The sequence below is a fragment of the Tachysurus fulvidraco genome, chromosome 18 (assembly GCF_022655615.1).
Source record: "Tachysurus fulvidraco isolate hzauxx_2018 chromosome 18, HZAU_PFXX_2.0, whole genome shotgun sequence".
Lineage (NCBI taxonomy): Eukaryota > Metazoa > Chordata > Actinopteri > Siluriformes > Bagridae > Tachysurus > Tachysurus fulvidraco.
Window position 1 is genome coordinate 1,358,816 of NC_062535.1, and position 20,106 is coordinate 1,378,921.

The 20,106-nt window shown below is 42.0% G+C and overlaps 1 protein-coding gene across 2 annotated transcripts in view; it reads right to left on the reverse strand.

Moving 5' to 3' along the window:
- LOC113637794 (interferon-induced protein 44-like) overlaps positions 1 to 20,106 on the reverse strand; it is a 34,138-nt gene that overhangs the window by 9,964 nt on the left and 4,068 nt on the right. Inside the window, exon 8 of one of the 2 annotated variants that reach the window (XM_027138681.2) lies at positions 19,367 to 19,953. The exons of the other annotated variant lie outside the window; for it this stretch is intronic. Within the exon in view, the coding sequence (XP_026994482.2) occupies positions 19,768 to 19,953 (186 nt within the window). The 3' untranslated portion in view covers positions 19,367 to 19,767. Of the gene's footprint in view, positions 1 to 19,366; positions 19,954 to 20,106 lie in introns of those variants that run through there. 2 annotated transcript variants of the gene reach the window in all.

The window sequence follows — 20,106 nt, forward strand, 5'->3', positions numbered from 1 at the left end:
CACTGACTGATTACAAGATTGTAGACACCTGTGATGCTAATTAGTGGACACACCTTGAATTAACACGTGCCTTTGGTCACATTATTTTCAGTCTTTTCTAGGGGTACCATCATTTTTGTCTAGGTCTGTTCCATGAGTCTATTTTTTTAAATAATTCAGTTGAAGCATGGTTGAAAAGCAATGTCTGACTTTCATTGGTTAACATTCAAAGATTTTTTATTTATTATTACTTTTGTCAGATTAAAGTTTTTTCTGTGACCGTTGTGAGTTTTTCTTTCATTGACTGAAGGATACCAACAATTTTGTCCATGTGTGTATTATATTATGACCATAGTACATATCCTCCTGTATATTTCGTTTATTGTAATAACAATATATTTTGTTTATAGCACATACCCTCTGTAAATTTTAGTTTATAGTTATAGACATCTGAATATTATGTTCATAGCACATATACAGTATATTCATCTGTATATTATATTCATATATTAATTTGTATCTTATATTCATAGAGCATACATATCTGTAAATTACTGTTTATAGTAATAGCCATATATTTTATTACAGCATATATCCTTCTGTAAATCTGTATATTGTTCATAGTATGCACACAACTGTAAATCATTCCATATTACCACTTACTTAACTTATTTAAATCTTGTACAAACTGTATATCCTGCACTTGCTACTATTGCACTCTGGTTAGACCTAAACTGCATTTCGTTGCCTTGTACTTGTTCATGTGTAATGACAATAAGGTTGAATCTAATCTAATCTAATCTAATCTAATCAAATAGTTGTTATGTCGGAACTCAGAGCCGGTCTCCAAGTCGACACATCACAGGGTGATCTCCACACTTAGACTTTTTGGTTACTAAAGACTGTTTTAGTTAAACTTAACTGTTAACTCTATAATTACTACAAAAATACTGAGAAAACTCCTCAGACCAAATCAAAGTATCAAATTGCCAAATTAAAAGTAACAAATTGCCAAATTAAAAGTAACAAATTGCCAAATTAAAAGTAACAAATGAAAAAACCCAAAAAGAGCATGTCATGCAAAATCAATCAAGAAAAACAAGAACTCTCGCGACGTCCTTGCAAAAATAAAAACCACCCACCTTGACCCGCAGACACGGGCAGGCGCCCGCACGCGCGCGCACCCCCACACGCACACACACACCTTCAACCCCGAAGAACCAAAAAAAAACCTCAGATATCTTCTCAATATATACCCTGGCGCTCCTAGGAGCCCAGGTGCCATATCACCTTATTTACCGGAATCTTCTCCTATGTTTTCTAAATACACTGACCCAATTTCCCCTTATTTCCCATTACCTTTCACCCATATGCCCATTTATGGATTTTCCTTCCCTTATTTTTCATGACCTCAGACTAAACACCTGGGCCTTCTTCAGTCTGCACAACAAGTTTATGAGCACCACATGCCCATTTATGGATTTTCCTCCCTTTAGTTCTCAGGGCCTAGGTCTGTGGACCACTGTTTTTTTCATTCTACATAACATGTTATTGCTATGGACCAAGGTCTGAGAACCATGGTGTTCTTCATTTTCCATAACAATTTATGAGCTAAGGTCTGGAACAATGGTATTTTCCCTTCTACATAACAAGTTGTTATTACAAATGTGCTCAGACTGACTAGGCCTGACAGCCCCGAATCTGGTTGCAATAAACATCTTTGGCCTACAACATCACCTACATATGTCTTATGACAGCAATTGTAATATTTTGCAAGGCCTAATACTTTACTTTGGTTATAGTATTGTAAGGAATAATATTTTAATTATTTCTACTAAGATTTTTTTCCAACAGTTACATTTTCTAATGGTATAAATGGTAAGTTGTATAAATTCTAATGAGTGAATATCACTATATTTGTTTCCAAACTGTTAATCATATGACAGATACAAACACATACACACATGTCCATATTTAATTATCTTCTGTTAAAAACCTCTTACGGGTCGCCGTGCCGTGCACGGCACGGAAGTAGAAGTGACCACTAGGGGATGACCCAGAAACAAGCTTCAATTCAACTTTAAAGCATCAAATGCTCCAAAAACACGAAAAAACCTATTTACCTAGTAAAGTTTATACTCTCAATAATTTTTTAAGCCCACACACAAAGCACAATATGATTCACAGCCTTCATACAATTAGAAAAAAATTTCGGACAAAACTGACCTAGGTGGCGCTAGACCGGTTTTTCCCTTACCTTTAGACGCGTCTCTTTCTTCACTGGGGTAATATATTCCAACACAAATAATCCACAAAAATCCACACAGGTCCAAGGAATTGAAATCTGTAAGCCTTTTAATCCAAAACGCTCTGGTCGCGCCGCAAATATTCCGTTAGTGTTCTGAAAACTGGAAACAGAAGTGCGCCATCATCTGGTTTTGCCGCTCTAACTCCTAATTGGGATATTCAAAAATTCAAAGCCTACGTCATATTTATAGCCCAGGTCCTAACGAATCAAATAAGCCCTCATTTGAGCCAATCGGTGCTTGTATGGCAGAGATAGACGGCTGAGAAGCCAATGGTGGCATGACCTAATTTTTGGGAACCCGCTTTTGACTGACAATTACTCCTTCCAATAGCAATGAAATGGGCTGGGACCTATACAGCCGTTAAGCCAATAAGCAGACGATTCCAACGGTATATGACATGCCGTATGTTCTTTGCCTGTGTCTGCGTGAATTGGATGCGCAGAAGAATTCTTGCGTAATCCCTGACCTTTTGTCCCTCTCACAGCTCAGGGTGTCAAGTTACAGGCCTGTTTTCACACCAGAGTGATAGAGAGACAGTCTAGGCTTATTTATGGCTTGTCAGACTGAGCCTGCAGCCTTTTATTTCAAAGTTATATAGTAAACAAGTACACAAAAACGCTGCACCCGACGACCACGGCCGTAGAAGAATATTCATATAAAATCCATTTTTGGGTCTTTTGACTTGAAATTTTTTTTTGGTGAAAGCCAAGACATGTGGCTATGACCGTCAGTTGTTGGTTTGTCCCTAACATGTTCCAGAAATAAGATTAATCAGTTTATCAGAAAAACAACCCAGGCGGACAGGAAAATCTGCATTCAAACCCCTGTAACTTTGTGCCAGTAAGGCCTAGAATCAATCTAGAGAATCTCTTCTTTCAAATGAGATCAGGCTCACCCCTGTGTGTCAAAGTATGTGGGAGCTGTACCACTTTTTGTTGGACAATGGATATAGGCGGAGGTCCATAATTATCCAAGAAAATTCTTAAAGCCTAATTGACATAATTAAAGATCAAAATGTTTATGTAAAGATCAGATAACATTAACACAAGAATCCACAAATACTCACGGTTCATGGCTGCACAGATCTAATGCAGCTTTCAGCAGTGCCAGTTATATAGCATCAGTTGGGGGCTCCTCCTCCTCCTCCTCCTCCTCCTCCTCCGCCTCCTCATGGGCTGTTCTCACTCTAGATTCTTTCAAATGGAGGCATTTCAAAGAAATGGAAAGTGAAAATAAATTCACATTCTGTTCAAAGACGATCAGTAGATGTTTGGTGAAATTATTAAGTTACTAATAATTAAGTTACTATTATTAACACTATTGTAGGGTTTCAGTATCTCCAGAATACTTTACCTTCTCTGTATATTGTGGAGTTTATATATCCACACACACACACACACACACACACACACACACACACACACACACACCTGACACCTGACTGAAGTGATTAAATCCTTAGAACGCACTGTCACTTCTATAAATATGAAATAATCATCTCCTTACAGAAAACATCACCATAGGAACAATTCTACACATTCATTACAAATTCAGTTGAACTCCAGTGTGGGTTTTGTGACTATTCTAGTTAATATCATATTAGAACGGGTGTGTTGATGTGAGCCTGGGTTGTGGCTTGCAGTAGGAGCTACAGGTACAGAAAATGTAACATCACTTACACATGTGTTCACCACATTGACTTTTACAGATTTGTTGATTTTGAACTGAAAGTTGTTCACATCCTGTGCAGCAAACATCTGTAAATATTAATTAATGTATTGGTTTTATTTGTAAAATAATGCAAACAATTGCAAAAAATATTAATTGTGGTATGTCCTGAACTTTTAAAATATGTCCGTAAATGTGTAGGAAGTTCTAGGTAGATATTAAATAAAGAGAGAGAGATGTTTGAATGTTGATAATACTCCTTAAAAGATCATGAGTTACTGTAAACTGAAAGTGAAAGTATTTTATGCCATCATGAGGATCTCGACCGTTATCTTTGCTCCTTTAAACTTTTGAACATGAACTTATTCTTTACATGAAACTCTTTACATCAGTTGTGCAGTTTGTTCAGTAGTTGTGTTATATTAATGTAGAGTGTTTTGCCTTAATATAACCTTTTAACAGCTCAGACAGTCTTTTATCTCTAATAATAGACTATAATCTCTATTATTATATGTATTTTTAGACTGATGCAATACATGACTGAAGGTCTGAGGACTGAGTTCACATGACTGAGACTGACATGTCAGACATTCTGCTAAAATAGTCTTACTTCATCACAACAAAACTTTACCAGTGATACATATTATAATGTATTAGCTCTGAAAAATTAATCAAGTCTTAAGGAAGTTTCAATGTTACTTTATAATTCTAACTTTATAATACTAACGTACTTCATAAAATTTCTTTCCATAAGCCATCAGACTCCTCAATAACTGAACTGTACTGAACACCACACTCACACAATCAGCCATGTAAACTGCACTGACCTACACCAAGCACTTCCAATATACACCATGTACACAGCACCACCATATAAAACTGTTTACATGATGTTTTGCACACTGTTGTTGCTCTTTGCATGTTTTCTTTCACATTTCAGTCGACTGCTGTTTTGCACAATACATTACAAAACTGTATACAGTATATTACTCTATTAAAATATACCATATACTCAAATATTACTATTAAGTATTTCTATACTACATGCCACAAACAGTTTGATTCAATTCTTTCTCATATTTGAGATTTTTCATCAAGTCCACTGATAATGAGTGTATGTGTGTGTTCTAAGAGGCTCTGACAAACACAGTGACTGAATATATGCACTGCCACTTGTGTTCCTGTTCTGTTTGCTCTCAGAGACAGAAGCAGGCTTGTTGCTCGCTGGCTTGAGTAGTTCAGAAACTGGGATTTTACACAACAGTCTACACAGAAAAACAAACAAATCATCCATTAACCTGTTAACGAAAACCCGAAATTTTATTTACAAACAAAAAGTGGTACAGCTCCCACATACTTTAACACACAGGGGTGAACCTGGTCTCATTGGAAAGAAGAGATTCTCTAGTTTCAGATTGATTCTAGACCTTACTGTCACAAAGTTACAGAGGCTAGAATGGAAGGTTTTGATTTCCGCCTGAGATTTTTTCTGATAAACTGATTAATCTTATTTCTCTGGAACATGCTAGGTAACATTTAACAACTGAGGGTCATAGCCACATGTCTTGGCTTTCACCAAAAAAAATCAAGTCAAAAGACCCAAAAATGGCTTCAATAAAACTATTTTTCTATGGACATGTCCGTCCGGTTATGTGTTTCTTGTTTAATTGTTTACTGTATAACTATGAATTAAAAGACTGCATGCTCAGTTTAAAAGGCCTAAAACACAAGAGCCTCTCTACAAGTCTGCTGTGAAAAAAAGGCCTGTAACCTAACACCCTGAGCTGTGCGGCTGTGAAAAGGTAGAGGATTACGCACTAAACCCATTGCGCAAGATTTTCGCACAGATCCAGGCAGCGGAGTGGGGGCATGTTGCATACCGTTGGAATCATCTCCTTATTGGCTAAAGAGCTGTATAGGTCCCGGACCATTTCATTGCTATTGGAAGGAGTAATTGTCAGTCAAGGGAGGGTTCCCAAAAATAATGTCATGACCTCATTGGCTTCTCAGCCGTCTATCTCTGCAATACAATCACCGATTGGCTCAAGTGAGGGCTTGTTTGATTCGTTAGGCCCTGGGCTATAAATATGACATAAATGTAGAATTTTTGAAACCCCCAACGAGAAGTTAGAGCCGAAACAAAGATGGGGGCGCACTACTGTTTCCAGTTTTTCTGAATATTTGCGAGGCGACCAAAGCGTTTTTGATTAAAAGGCTTACAGATATAGAACAAAAAAGCCTTTAGTTGTGGTTTTACTTCCAGTCCAAGTAATGAACTGCAGTTGCTGATGTTTGACTCTCACAAGGACGAGGGCAAAGTTGTGTCATTATTTAATATTTAAAAATTTGAACATAAATAACTTTTGTTAATTGTAGAATCTTATTGTAACGAGTCTGTCTGTGTTTTCCCCTGTTTCTGTCTGCTGTCATTTCCCTGCTGTTAATTGTTGACCCCACCCACCTATTTGTTACCATGGACATTAACTGCACTCATTCTCTTCCCCAGCTGTTTTGTCTTAGTCTATGATTGCCTCCGTCTTGTGATTGGTTCTTGTTCCCTATATCTACTCTGTTTGTTCATTTCCCTGTTGTGAGTCGTTGTTTGGTGTATTCTGTTGTCTGTTCCTGTTCCCTGTCCTGTTCAGTGTTCTGACCTGTTTTGCCTGCTTACTTGTTACTTGTTTTTTGATTATTAAAATGATTAACTGCAAATGGATCCGCATCAACCTGTGACTAACCGTGACAGAACGACTCACCACATGGATCCCGCAGAAATCCTGTGTCGTCTATGTCAGGAGGACTCCCCGGTCGAGGAATATACGGAGGTATTCGTGGACCTGTGCAATCAGGTCAACTTTGACGAGAAGGCTCTCAAGGACATTTTTAAGCACGGACTAAAGAACATCCTGCGATACTTGATGCCGTCTACCCGAGAGATAAAGTCATTCTCGGAGTTCGTCAATTTGGCATTGCTCCTGGGTGGGTCCGCTCTAACCTTGAGCAGTGTAGAGACGGAAGCCGGCCGTAAATATTTTTTTGGTGGGGTGCAGCAAGCATTGGGGTCCGTGGGCTACAGAGCGGAACCAGCCACGAACGCCCGAATGCCCTACAATGCCTCCGTCCAGCCCAGTCCCGTGCACATCTGTGACCGAGCCAGTTCTCATGGCTACCGTACCGGCATGCTCGGCTGAGGCCCATGCTAACCGGCTGGTCTCCAAACAAGCCGATACCCCGATGAGGCCTGCCGGGTCGACAGAACCTGCCGAACCGACCGGGTCGACGGAACCTGCCGGGTCGACAGAACCTGCCGAACCGACCGGGTCGACGGAACCTGCCGGGTCGACAGAACCTGCCGAACCGACCAAGTCGACGGAACCTGCCGGGTCGACAGAACCTGCCGAACCGACCGGGTCGACGGAACCTGCCGGGTCGACGGAACCCGCCGAACCTGCCGGGTCGACGGAACCCGCCGAACCTGCCGGGTCGACGGAACCCGCCGAACCGGCCGGGTCGGCGGAACCTGCCGGGTGGACGGAACCTGCGGAACCTGCCGGGTGGACGGAACCTGCCGAACCGGCCGGGTTGATGGAACCAGCCGAACCGACCGGGTCGACGGAACCAGATGGGCCAACCGGGTCGACGGAACCAGATGGGCCAACCGGGTCGACGGAACCAGATGGGCCAACCGGGTCGACGGAACCAGATGGGCCAACCGGGTCGACGAAACCAGCCGAACCGACCAAGTCAACAGAACTGACCGGGTCGACGGAACCAGCCGAACCGGCCGGGTCGACCGAAATGACTGAGGCGGAGAACGCAGTCGACATGGTGACACCCAAACTCCCTAAACTCTCTGCCTGGCCTGAACCTATTAATGTTCCTGTTTTATCTGTTCTGTGTTTCGTTTCGCTGGATTTGCCAGCCCTTCTACCTCCTGTCCCTGTTTACAGGCTCAGAGCACCACCCTGGCCGCCAACTCCGTTATGGTCCCTGGCTCGGCCTGCGGCTTCGCCCTGGCCTCCTGCTCTGCCGGCGCCGCCCTGGCCTCCTGCTCTGCCGGCGCCGCCCTGGCCTCCTGCTCTGCCGGCGCCGCCCTGGCCTCCTGCTCTGCCTGCGCCGCACTGGACTCCTGCTCGGCTGGCACCGCCACTACACGTTAATTTCCCTGTTGTGAGTCGTTGTTTGGTGTATTCTGTTGTCTGTTCCTGTTCCCTGTCCTGTTCAGTGTTCTGACCTGTTTTGCCTGCTTATTTGTTATTTGTTTTTTGATTATTAAAAGGATTAACTGCAAATGGATCCGCATCAACCTGTGACTAACCGTGACACTTATTAATGGCTAATCAGCTAAACTGTCTGTTTGTGCAGGACCAACATAAAGTAGATCTATTATTGAATTTATTATACGTTTACTAATTACATGTTATGTAAACCATAAAGATACAAAATATTTTACTTGTTCTAGCAATTGTTCTATTATTTTAAATAGTTTATGAATCAGTTGAAGTAATACTACATTGATGTATTAAGATATTTTACTCTGGTTTGTCAATGGGGTTAAAGGATGTTTTCTTCATTGCATCAGCAGAGATGTGCACAATCTGATCAAGTGCCTTGAAAATCAGAAGATCCATGTCATCATCTGTGTCTATCTCCTCATGGTAGTTCTTCACAGGAAAGATGTGATTCATGGGAATCCCATGGGAAAGATGTGAATCATGGGAAGTCGATAACTACACTTGCATCTGAAACAAATACAAATGTACAGCAATGTACAGAAAACTGCAAGGTTGTTTCCTGTCTGTTTGTGTTCCTGTTTCACTTTCTGATATTCTCAGTCTGACCTTCGTTCACCTTCTCACACCAACTCGACAAGCAAGCACCATCTCACTCCCCTCCTGCACCACCCATTGCCTTACATTAAACCCATTTATTTCTCTACAATTGGGTCTGTGTTCTGTTCCCTTCATTCCTGTAGCCATACAGTGATACAGTTCTAGCTACTCCTAGCTATTCTATTGTTAATTCTAACAGTAGAATTACTCACATAATTCACTTGGTTGCCATCAGTATTGTAGAGTAAAAAAATATGCAACAGAATTCTGCTTAATTAATCAGTTTGACATTCTGTAAATGAACTGTTAGGATGTCCGTTACATCTTGCTTAGGCATCTTACAACTGATTAGGCAGTTTCCTGACAGACCACCAGGGGGCGATCTGGCAGGGCTTTAACTATATAACAGTACATTTTGTGTTACACGTGTGTTTTCCCCGCCTGATCCTCATTGCCTCTCCTAAATATAACTATTGTGCTGTGCTTGTCTTTTGCTGAGTCTTTGTCTTCTGTTCCCTTTGTGGTGGAGCTTTTTACTGAGGAGCTTTTGTCTGACGTCCTGTGTGTTTGTGACTAAAATTGTTATTACCCGAGTTTGTTTTTGTAGAATATGAGAGGGACTTAGGGAACTGGAGATGAGTTGGTGAGTCTCAGGCTCATAAACAGCTTCTAGCAGACCTTGGTAAGGATAAGATTAGTGAGATCAGGAGATGAGCAGATGTTGTTCATCTAAGCCTTTGATGATGTTTTTCTCTTACATGTTTGCTTGTTTGAATCATGCCTATTAATCTTAATGTAATGAATGATCATGGCCCAAACCCTGTTTTCTGTGTCCAGTTCATGCTCATGGTTCTTGTTTTTCTTGTTTCCATGTCTTTGTGTTCTGTGATCTCTTTTATTCCTAGTGTTTCCTTTGTGTTGTTAGTCTGTTGTTCATAATAAATAGCCCCTATTGCTTTATCCTGTCTTTAATCATGATTTGGGATTTTTGGACTGTTTATCACCCTGTTTTCTGCCTGCTCTACATTGTTCTATTTGCCTGTTTTTTGGATTGCTTGCAATAGGGAACTGTGCCTCTTATGTTTTAAGCCAGCTCACATTAAAGACCCTTAATTTGAAATAGTTAATAATAACTAAATATGTAGCTGCCTGACTGATCTGTTTCATCTCGTCAATAACCTCCTGGTTCATCACTGACACTTGGTCAGCTGCTACAATGTTGACCAGACAGAAAGGTTGATCCTCTTTGCTTGGGTTGCTTCTGTAGCCAACGTCTTTTGGCGACACCGGGGATAAGGGATTAAACTGAATGTGTGCAAGGAAGAAAGGATAAATTTCTTATGACAGCATCTTGAATAATGGTTCAGAACTAAATATTCTATATTAAATGATGTTGTGTGTATGGACAGTCATAAAACAGTTTATTTTTGCTGGACATTTTGTTGAATGCAGCATTTTTCTTACTTTGTATTCTTCCTGAAGAAATCCGTGTATGGCTGTGACTGTACACCTTTATTTTGGTCTTTTTCAAGTCCCATGACATCACTGAAGACAAAGGGCAAAGGGGATCCATCCTCTCCTTCAATGTGATGGGTTTTGTACTGTAATGATAATGATGTAGTATGTTCTAATATTCCTTATTGTGTTGGTTTAATTATGACACCTTATTATCTCAAGTAGTTGTACGTTATGGACTAAAAATTACAACATACTTACTTCTTTCATGAAAATCGCTTCAACTGAAGCTACAAGAGCCCCACAGGTGATTCGTTTCTGAAATGCATTATTAACTGAGTTTGTGAAACTGGACTTTCCTGATCCGACTTCACCAACGAGCAGAATCCTGACAAACTGAGCATCTGAATTGCTGAGCCTGAACCTCCTCAGTTTCTCTTCTTTTTGTTTCTCTTCTTTGACATTTACAGTGAAAGTAAACAGTACACCTCTCTGAACAGTGTCTGGGAGGCAACACAAAAAGTTGATTCTGACCAGATCAAGGAACTGACTGACTCCATGAATGGAAGGCTTGTGACTGTGTTTATTGAAAAGAAGGGTGGCTATATTGGTCACTGAGGGATTTTTTTATTTCAGAAATGTTTATTTGTAAATTTTGAATTTGAAACAGTTTATGAAACTGGACTTTCCAATGTGCAAAATCCTGACAAACTGAGCCTGAACTGCTGAGCCTGAACCTCCACAGTTTCTCTTCTTTTTGTCTGTTAAAAATCATAAAAAAATTATAATCTAAAAAAGTTCTTACGGTTTACCTGAATACAGAAACACTAATGCGAGGCTGTGGACTGACAACCAATATTATGATATTAACATAAACTAGACAAAGAGATGGTGAACAAAGAAGCTTAAATACGATGAATAATCACAAAACAGGTCGACATAGTATAATAATTATATTATTATAAATGGGGAAATGGGAATTACAACAAGAAAAAAGATCAAATAATATTTATAGGACTACCTCTGGTGGTCTGTTAAAGAATTGACCGATGTAGCCATGACACATGCCAATGTAAAATAAAACAAATAAACAAACTTTTTTCTAAAAGTGTTAAGACACTTACCCCCAATGCATTGTCCTCCATGGCTTATCAAATTCTGAAAGACCTCCAAAAGAGTTCACCCACGTGATCTTGGTGTGGTGAGAAAGCACATTCAAGAACTTCTTACAAGTGGAGTAATACGGGAGTCAGAGACTCCCTTCTCATCACCAATAGTGGTCGTAGAAAGAAAGAAAAATGGCGATGTACGACTATGTATTGACTACCGGAAGTTAAATCTCCAAACAGTCAAAGGCACGTATGCCTTGCCGAACTTCGAAGAAACGTTTTCAGCTTTGCACGTTCAAAATGGTTTACCGTTCTTGACCTTAAATCTGGTTATTACCAGACAAAGTCGAAGAAGCAGACAAGCCCAAAACGGCTTTTGTCTGCCCCTGGGGTTCTGGGAGTTCAACCGTCTACCTCAGGGGATAACAAGCGCTCCAAGTACTTTCCAAAGAACGATGATGGGAGACGTGAATTTCAAGGAAGTACTTGTATTCTTGGATGATCTGATCATATTCTCCAAAACTTTAGAGGACCATGAAACCCGTCTGTTACGAGTTCTTACTCGCTTGAAGGAGTATGGTCTAAAGCTTTCCCCGGAAAATGCCTTCTGTCGAGTACTTAGGACATATAGTATCTGAGAATGAAGTGGAAACGGATCCCAAAAAGTTTGAAGCAATCAAATCAAATCTTGGCCGTGTCCAGAGAATCTGAAGGAATTAAGGTCATTCCTAGGATTTTCAGGCTACTATCGTAGGTTCATTAAAGACTACTTGCATATAGTGAAGCCTCTGAATGATCTAACTCGTGTCTATCTGCCATTGAAGAAAAGTGGAAGGAAATCTGAGAGACTGTCAATATCATGATCCTAAATAGCCGTTCGGTGGTCGTTGGACCGCTGCATGGCAAAAAGCATTCGAGACCCTGGTTGACAAACTTTCTGCTGCCCAGTCTTGGACTATGCAGACCCCAAACGTTCGTACATTGTTCATACTGATGCAAGCACTCAAGGATTAGGAGTTGCCTTGTACCAGGAGCAAGATGGACAGAAACATGTAAAAGCATTCGCTAGTAGAGGCCTGTCATGCAGTGAATTTCGTTATCTGGCTCATAAACTGGAGTTCTTGGCCCTGAAAAATTTCATGACTATCTCTACGGAAAAACATTCTCTGTCTTTACCGATATTAATCCATTGACTTATCTCTTGACAACTGCCAAACTGGATGATACTAGCTACCGGTGGCTAGCTGCACTTTCAACCTTCTCATTCAAGTTTCAGTACCGGGCTGGTAATCAAAATGTCAATGCAGACAGTTTGTCATGGAGACCTCACGCAGAGCTGTCAGAAGATCAGCTGTCAGCAAAAGAGCAAGAAAGAATTCAGAAGTTTGTGCAGTATCATACGACAGATGTAGAGCACTTACAAACTACTGACTATGATGTGATCAGCGCTATCTGTGAAAAACACTCAGTTCAACAAGCCGACGATTCTGCTGTCAGTTTAATCGAATCCATTACTTGTCATCCTGAGGTAGTACTCGAATGGTAGTACCTGCCATACCCCACTTCACAAAGAAAGAATTAGCTGAAAATAAAGGTCTGACTCAGTTATTTGTGAAGTAATAACATACCTGGAATCAGGAGAGAAACCTCCTCCTATACTGAGAAAGGAATATCCAGATTTCCCTTTCTTCTTGAGGGAGTGGGATCATGTGTTAATGGACAGAATCAAAAAGAAGCAAGTCTCTGTAAACCATCAACTTGTCTTGCCTGAAAGTCTCAGAGACTTCGCTATAAGCAATCTACATGATCAGATGGGCCATATGGGAGTCAAACAAACTCTAGGTCTGGTTCACTCCAGGTTCTATTGGCCAAGAATGGGAGCTGAAGGCAAAAAGTCAAGACTTGTAGCCGCTGTGTCCACAGGAAAGCTCTACTACAGAAAAGCGCACACTTAGTCAACATACAGTACAGGCTGCAAGGCCTTTACAGCTAGTCTGTTTCGTCTTTCTTTCTCTTGAACCTGACAGGAGTAACACGCGTGATATTCTGGTAATCACAGACTTCTTTACTAAGTATGCTATGGCTATACCAATGCCAAACCAAAAAACAAAACCTGTAGCAAAGTCCTTGTGGGATCAATTCATTGTACATTATGACTTCCCAAATGGTTACATAGTGACCAAGGACCAGTCTTTGAGTCACACACTATTAAGGAACTTTGTTCAATCGCCAGAATCCAAAAAATCAGAACAACACCTTATCACCCATGAGGCAACCCTGTGGAAAGATCCAACCGAACCTTATTGAACATGCTCGGAACCTTAGAGGAAAAGGACTAAACTCACTGGAAGGATTTTGTTAAATCTATGGTTCATGCATATAATTGCACCAAGCACGAGGCAACCAGATTCTCCCCGTAATAACTTATATCCGGGCGTCAGCCCCGGTTACCGCTTGATCTTGCTTTTGGGTTACCTGGTAGAGACAGTTTGCCAGTCTTTCATTCCCAATATGTTCAGCACCTTAAGTCTCACTTGAAGGAAAGTTACGAAGTTGCTTCGCACAATGCACAGAAAACTGCCAAAAGGAACTCTACTCTGGAAGTCATTCAGTCATTCATTTTCTACCGCTTTATCCGAACTTCTCGGGTCACGGGGAGCCTGTGCCTATCTCAGGCGTCATCGGGCATCAAGGCAGGATACACCCCGGACGGAGTGCCAACCCATCGCAGGGCACACACACACACACTCTCATTCACTCACGCAATCACACTACGGACAATTTTCCAGAGATGCCAATCAACCTACCATGCATGTCTTTGGACCGGGGGAGGAAACCGGAGTACCCGGAGGAAACCCCTGAGGCACAGGGAGAACATGCAAACTCCGCACACACAAGGCGGAGGCGGGAATCGAACCCCGACCCTAGCGGTGTGAGGCAAACGTGCTACCCACTAAGCCACCGTGCCCCCCGATTACTCTGGAAGTATTAGTCAGAAATGTTCGCATTTGCGGAAAGCATAAGCTAGCTGACAGATGGGAATCTGAAACCAATGTCATAGTGAAGCTGCAGAACTGCAGCTTCACTATGAGAAGTCTACTGCAGAAGTCAGAACTCGGCAAAGACCGAATTCTCAAATCTCTGATAGTCAACATTCAATCCTTGAAAATGATGGAGACATTTCCGATTTACTGTGGAATAATTATCCAATTAAGGAGAAAAAGTTTACTACTATTCATGAAGTAAAGGAAAATTCTCCTAGTCTTGAATCTGTTCATTCACCTTCAGAGGAGGATGTAATGCAAAATGCTCAGGACAATAATCTACCTGCATATGATCCAGACCAAGTTTTACTTACTGTAGCCAAAGAAGAAAACTTACCTGTTGATATCTCATCATGTAACTTACCTGAAATTCCAGAAACTGTCGATGCAAGTCATATCTAGGATACATTCTTGGCCGTTACATATTGGTTGGCACAAGTGAACTGATTGCTTTGTGTCTCAGGACATCAATGTGTCATCACGAGCCACAGGGTTTAATTTGGAGTTGTCTGCATGTTTTTCTTTTCCACTCTAATTGATTTTGTTACCTTTTGAATAGGACTAACAGACTGCAATGGTTGGAGTTTTGTCATCATTTGTATTGTACTGAAGAAACAGAGTCACCTACATCTTTTCTGATTTTTTTCTGATTTTCTGACATTTTTAACAGTAGTGACACTCCGTCTTTTGAGGTCAATAACGGTATTTAAAGATGTCGATAAAACAGTCAGCATGACTACAGTAGTTCAACATTAATATTATAAAGTGTCGAGAATAATTTTCGTGTGCCAAAATACCCCAAAATAGCGACTTTTTCAACAATATCTAGTGAAGGCCGCCTATTCGAAACAAAAGCTTCATAAAACATTGAAGTTTCATAAAGCAGTTGTTCTGAAATCAACCATCACTAGATATTGTTGAATAAAGTTTTTATGTTGTTTTGTTTTTGTGCACAAAAAGTATTCTCATCATTTTATAATATTAATGTTGAACCACTGTAGTCATGCTGACCATTTTATCAATGTATTTTAATATCCTTCTGGACCTCAAAAGATGCAACGTCATTGCCGCTTATGTATGGATCAGAAGTTACCCTTGGATTTAAACAATATCTCAATTTGTTTTTGGAGGACAAACGAAGGTCTTACAGGTTTAGGACGACATGAGGGTGTAATTAATTACAGAAATGTCATTTTTGGGTGAACTAACACCATGTCTACACTAAACACGGCAACACCATTAAAACCATTAAGAACAAGACATTGGAGCTTCATGGCACATCCGCTCATTATAATGGAATCATAAAGATAATTACTTTAAATTATGAAGTTTGAGAAGATGAAATTTGTTGTGATCTTGTGCATGGCGCTATCATTCCACGTGAGCTCCAACAGCGTTTTCTGTGATGTAATAAACAACACAATTATATTTCATGTGTATGTGACAAATCGCACATTATTTCCAATAACTGTGTTGAATATAGCCAGGATTTGAAGGAGCCTGAGCTGGTGCGGGAGGTTAAGAGATACCGACTAGAGGTAGGTCTCTCACTGTTATTTATGCTTACGGTCCAAATGGCAGTGTAGAGTACCCGACCTTCTTGGCATCTCTGGAAGGGGTGCAGGAAAGTGCTCCGACCTGGGACTCCGCCGTTCTACTGGGGGACTTCAACGCTCACGTGGGCAATGACACGTGGGAGGGGCGTGATTGGGAGGAACGGCCCCCTCGACCAAGAACCCGAGCGGTGTTAAGTCTATTGTACTTCTGTGCTAGTCACAGTTTGTCCATAACGAACACCATGTTCAAGCATAAGGGTGTCCATCAGTACATATGGCACCAGGACACCTTAGGTCGGAGGCGATGATCGACTTTGTGGTTGTTTCATCTGACCCCTGGCCATATGTCTTGGACACTCGGGTAAAGAGAGGGGCGGAGCTGTCAACTGATCACCACCTGGTGATGAGTTGGGTCTGATGGCAGGGGAGAAAGTTGGACAGACTTGGCAGACCCAAACATACTGTGAGGGTCTGCTGGGAACGTTTGACAGAGTTTCCGGCCAGAGAGATCTTCAACTCCCACCTCCGGCAGAGCTTCAACCAGATCCTGATGGAGGTTTGAGACATTGAGTCCAAGTTGACCATGTTCTCCACCTCCATTGTCGATGTGGTCGCTCGGCGCTGTGACCGTAAAGTCTCCGGTGCCTGTCATGGTGGCAATCCTCAAAACCGGTGGTGTACCCCAGAAGTAAGGGATGCCGTCAAGCTGTAGAAGGAATCCTATCGAGCTTGGTTGGCCCTGGGGACTCCGGAGGCAGCTGATAGGTACCAGGGGCCAAACGAGCTTCAGCCCAGGTGGTTGCAGAGGCAAAAACTTGGGTCTGGGAGGAGTTCGGTGAGGCCATGGAGAAGGACTATCGGTTGACCTTGAGGAAATTCTTGATTCTTTGATTGGACATCCTCGGACGGTGGAAGGAGTACTTCGATGTTCTCCTCAAACCCACCGACATGTCTTCCGCTGAGGAAGCAGAGCCTGAGGGCTCAGTTGTGGACTTGTCAATCCCCCAAGCTGAGGTCACTGAGGTAGTTGAGAAGCTCCTCAGTGGCAAGGCACCCGGGGGTGGATGAGATCCGCCATGAGTACCTCAAGTCTCTGTATGTTGTAGGGTTGTCTTGGTTGACACACCTCTGCAACATTGCATGAAGGCTGGGGACACTGCCTCTGGACTGGCACACTAGGCTGGTGGTCACTCTGTTTAAGAAGAGGGACCAGAGGGTGTGTTCCAGCTACAGGTGGATCACACTCCTCAGCCTCCCCGGAAAAGTCTATGAAAGGGTACTGAGAGGAGAATTTGACCAATAGTCAAACCTCGGATTCAGGAAGAACAATGCAGGTTTCATCCCGGTTGTTTGCCCAACCAGTTCACATGTGCTTTGTGGATATGGAGAAGGCATTTGACTGTGTCCCTTGTGGTGACCTGTGGGTGTGCTCTGGGAGTATGGGGTCCGGGGCCCTCTGCTAAGGGCTGTCTGATCTCTATATGACCGGAGCATGAGTTTGGTTTGCATTTCCTGCAGTAAATCAGACTTGTTCCTGGTGCATGTTGGACTCTGACAGGGCTGCCCTTTGTCACCGGTCCTGTTCATTATTTATATGGACAGGATTTCTGGGCACAGTCTGGGGCCGGAGGGAGTCCGGTTTGGGAACCACAGGATTTCATCTCTGCTTTTTGCAAATGATGTTGTCCTCTTGGCTTCCTTAAATCAGGACCTTCAGCGTGCACTGGGACGGTTTGCAACCGAGTGTGAAGCGGCGGAGATGAGAACCAGCACCTCCAAGTCCGAGGCCACGGTTCTCAGCTGGAAAAGGGTGGCTTGCCCCCTTCAGGTAGGTAGAGAGCTCCTGCCTCAAGTGGAGGAGTTTAAGTATCTTGGGGTCTTGTTCACGAGTGAGGGAAGGATGGAGCGGGAGATCGACAGGCGGATCGGTGTATCTTCTGAAGTGATGCGGTCAATATACCAGTCTGTTGTGGTGAAGAAAGAGCTGAGCCACAAGGCGAAGCTCTCTATTTACCAGTCGATCTATGTTCCTACCCTCACCTATGGTCATGAGCTTTGGGTCATGACCGAAAGGACAAGATCCCGCATACAGATGGCCGAAATGAGTTTCCTCTGCAGGGTGGCACTCCCTTAGAGATAGGGTGAGGAGCTCGGTCACTTGGAGCTCGGAGCTCGGTCACATTTCAGAGTAGAGCCGCTGCTCCTCCACATCGAGAGGAGTCAGCTGAGGTGGCTAGGGCATCTGTTTCGGATGCCTCCTGGACGCCTCACTGGGGAGGTGTTCTGGGCATGTCCAACCGGGAGGAGGCCCCGGGGAAGACCTAGGACACGCTGGAGGGACTATGTCTCTCGGCTGGCCTGGGAATGCCTCGGTATTCCCCCAGAAGAGCTGGAGGAAGTGTCTGGGGGGAGGGAAATCTTGCATCCCTGCTTAGACTGCTGCCCCCGTGACCCAGCCCCGGATAAGTGGTAGAAGATGGATGGATGGATGAAGATATAAAACCAGAAAAGAAGCGATGTCACATGACGTCATCGGCGCGGTCTCGCAAGAGCGGTAAATGGGGCAACACAAATGCAACAGAATATATTACCAGTGTTCACAATCAGGTAATGCTTACTCTATACAACATTTCGGCATTAAGACATTGTCACCTTATGTGGCTCTGCTACACAGTGTTGAATATAGCCAGGATTTGAAAACATTAAGTTATATTTGGAAGATATAAAACCCGGGAAAGTGACATATTTTCTCCTTGATTAGATCTTTCATGCAAACTAGCTTTAAAATAAGTTTGCCCAGTGACATTACATTACTTAAATATGAATTCAGTTTCAAAACACACAGAATTAACAATGAAGTTGTCTGACGATTAAAATGGTGCTATTGTTCCACGTGAGCTCCAACATCCACATATACAGTGCACATGCGTTAACCACCAAACCAAATTGTTTGCTTGTAAACTTGCATGTGTATATCCAATCAAAAAATTTTGAACCAACTTATTCCCACTTGTTAAGTCAACACAGTTTTTTGTCCAGTTACCTAATAAAAAATAGTTGGATTTTTTACAGTGTAATAGTCTTACTTCACAACAAAACTTTCTCACCAATTCCAGTGGTGTGGATGTGACATTTGCAGTAAAAACCTGAAATGTAAATGATCAGAGAATGTATTTATTATAGTTTGCTAAACCCTCTGATGATAGAATCCACACATCTGATATCAGTCTATTCTTTCATTTTATATCTCTGTTTAAAATCATGAGGTTATGGCTGGTTGACAGTTTCATATTAGTGTTGGTGATCTCATATGATCTCAACTCATATGTGGTGAATAATCATGTCAGTTTCAATTAAAAATTCTATTGCAGCACATACTGTAAATGCAGTAAAATACAGACCTCAATAAACAACTTAGAAAGGGTTTTGTTCTTTAAGTAAGAACTTTATTTTTTATTAATAAGATTAACATGCACGGGGGCACGGTGGCTTAGTGGTTAGCACGTTCGCCTCATACCTCCAGGGTTGGGGCTCGATTCCCGCCTCCGCCTTGTGTGTGTGGAGTTTGCATGTTCTCCCCGTTGCCTCGGGGGTACATGTACGTAGAATTCCTCACTAACATTACACTTATTTTAGAAACAAACACTTGTTTCTCTTCTCCATGTCAGATGTTCTGGTAATTTTAGCAATACAGTACATATTTGTTTCTCTTCTCCAATCAGCATTAATCATGTCTCCTACTGTGTATTTTAAATGCTGTGTAAATCACTTTGGGTTACATTTATACACAGAGGCTTTGTGATCCGAGTCCCTACTCAGTTTTTTTCACCAGATTTAAATGATTTTTCCTTCAACAAGTCAGAAGCAATGTGCACAATCTGGTCAAGTGCCTTGAGAATCAGAAGATCCATGTCATCATCTGTGTCTATCTCCTGATGGTAGTTCTTCACAGGGAAAATGTTATTCATAGGAATCCCCAGCGTATTACTACACACTTCCATCTGTAAAAATTCAAACACAGGTAGAGGTAAGATTGATAATGTAAGAGTGAACAGAGTAAGATTGATGTTCAGTTTCTCACTAATTATGCCAGACATGGACATAGTCATAGTTGAGGTATGTGTACTTAGGGAGGAACTGATACTGAGGAATCA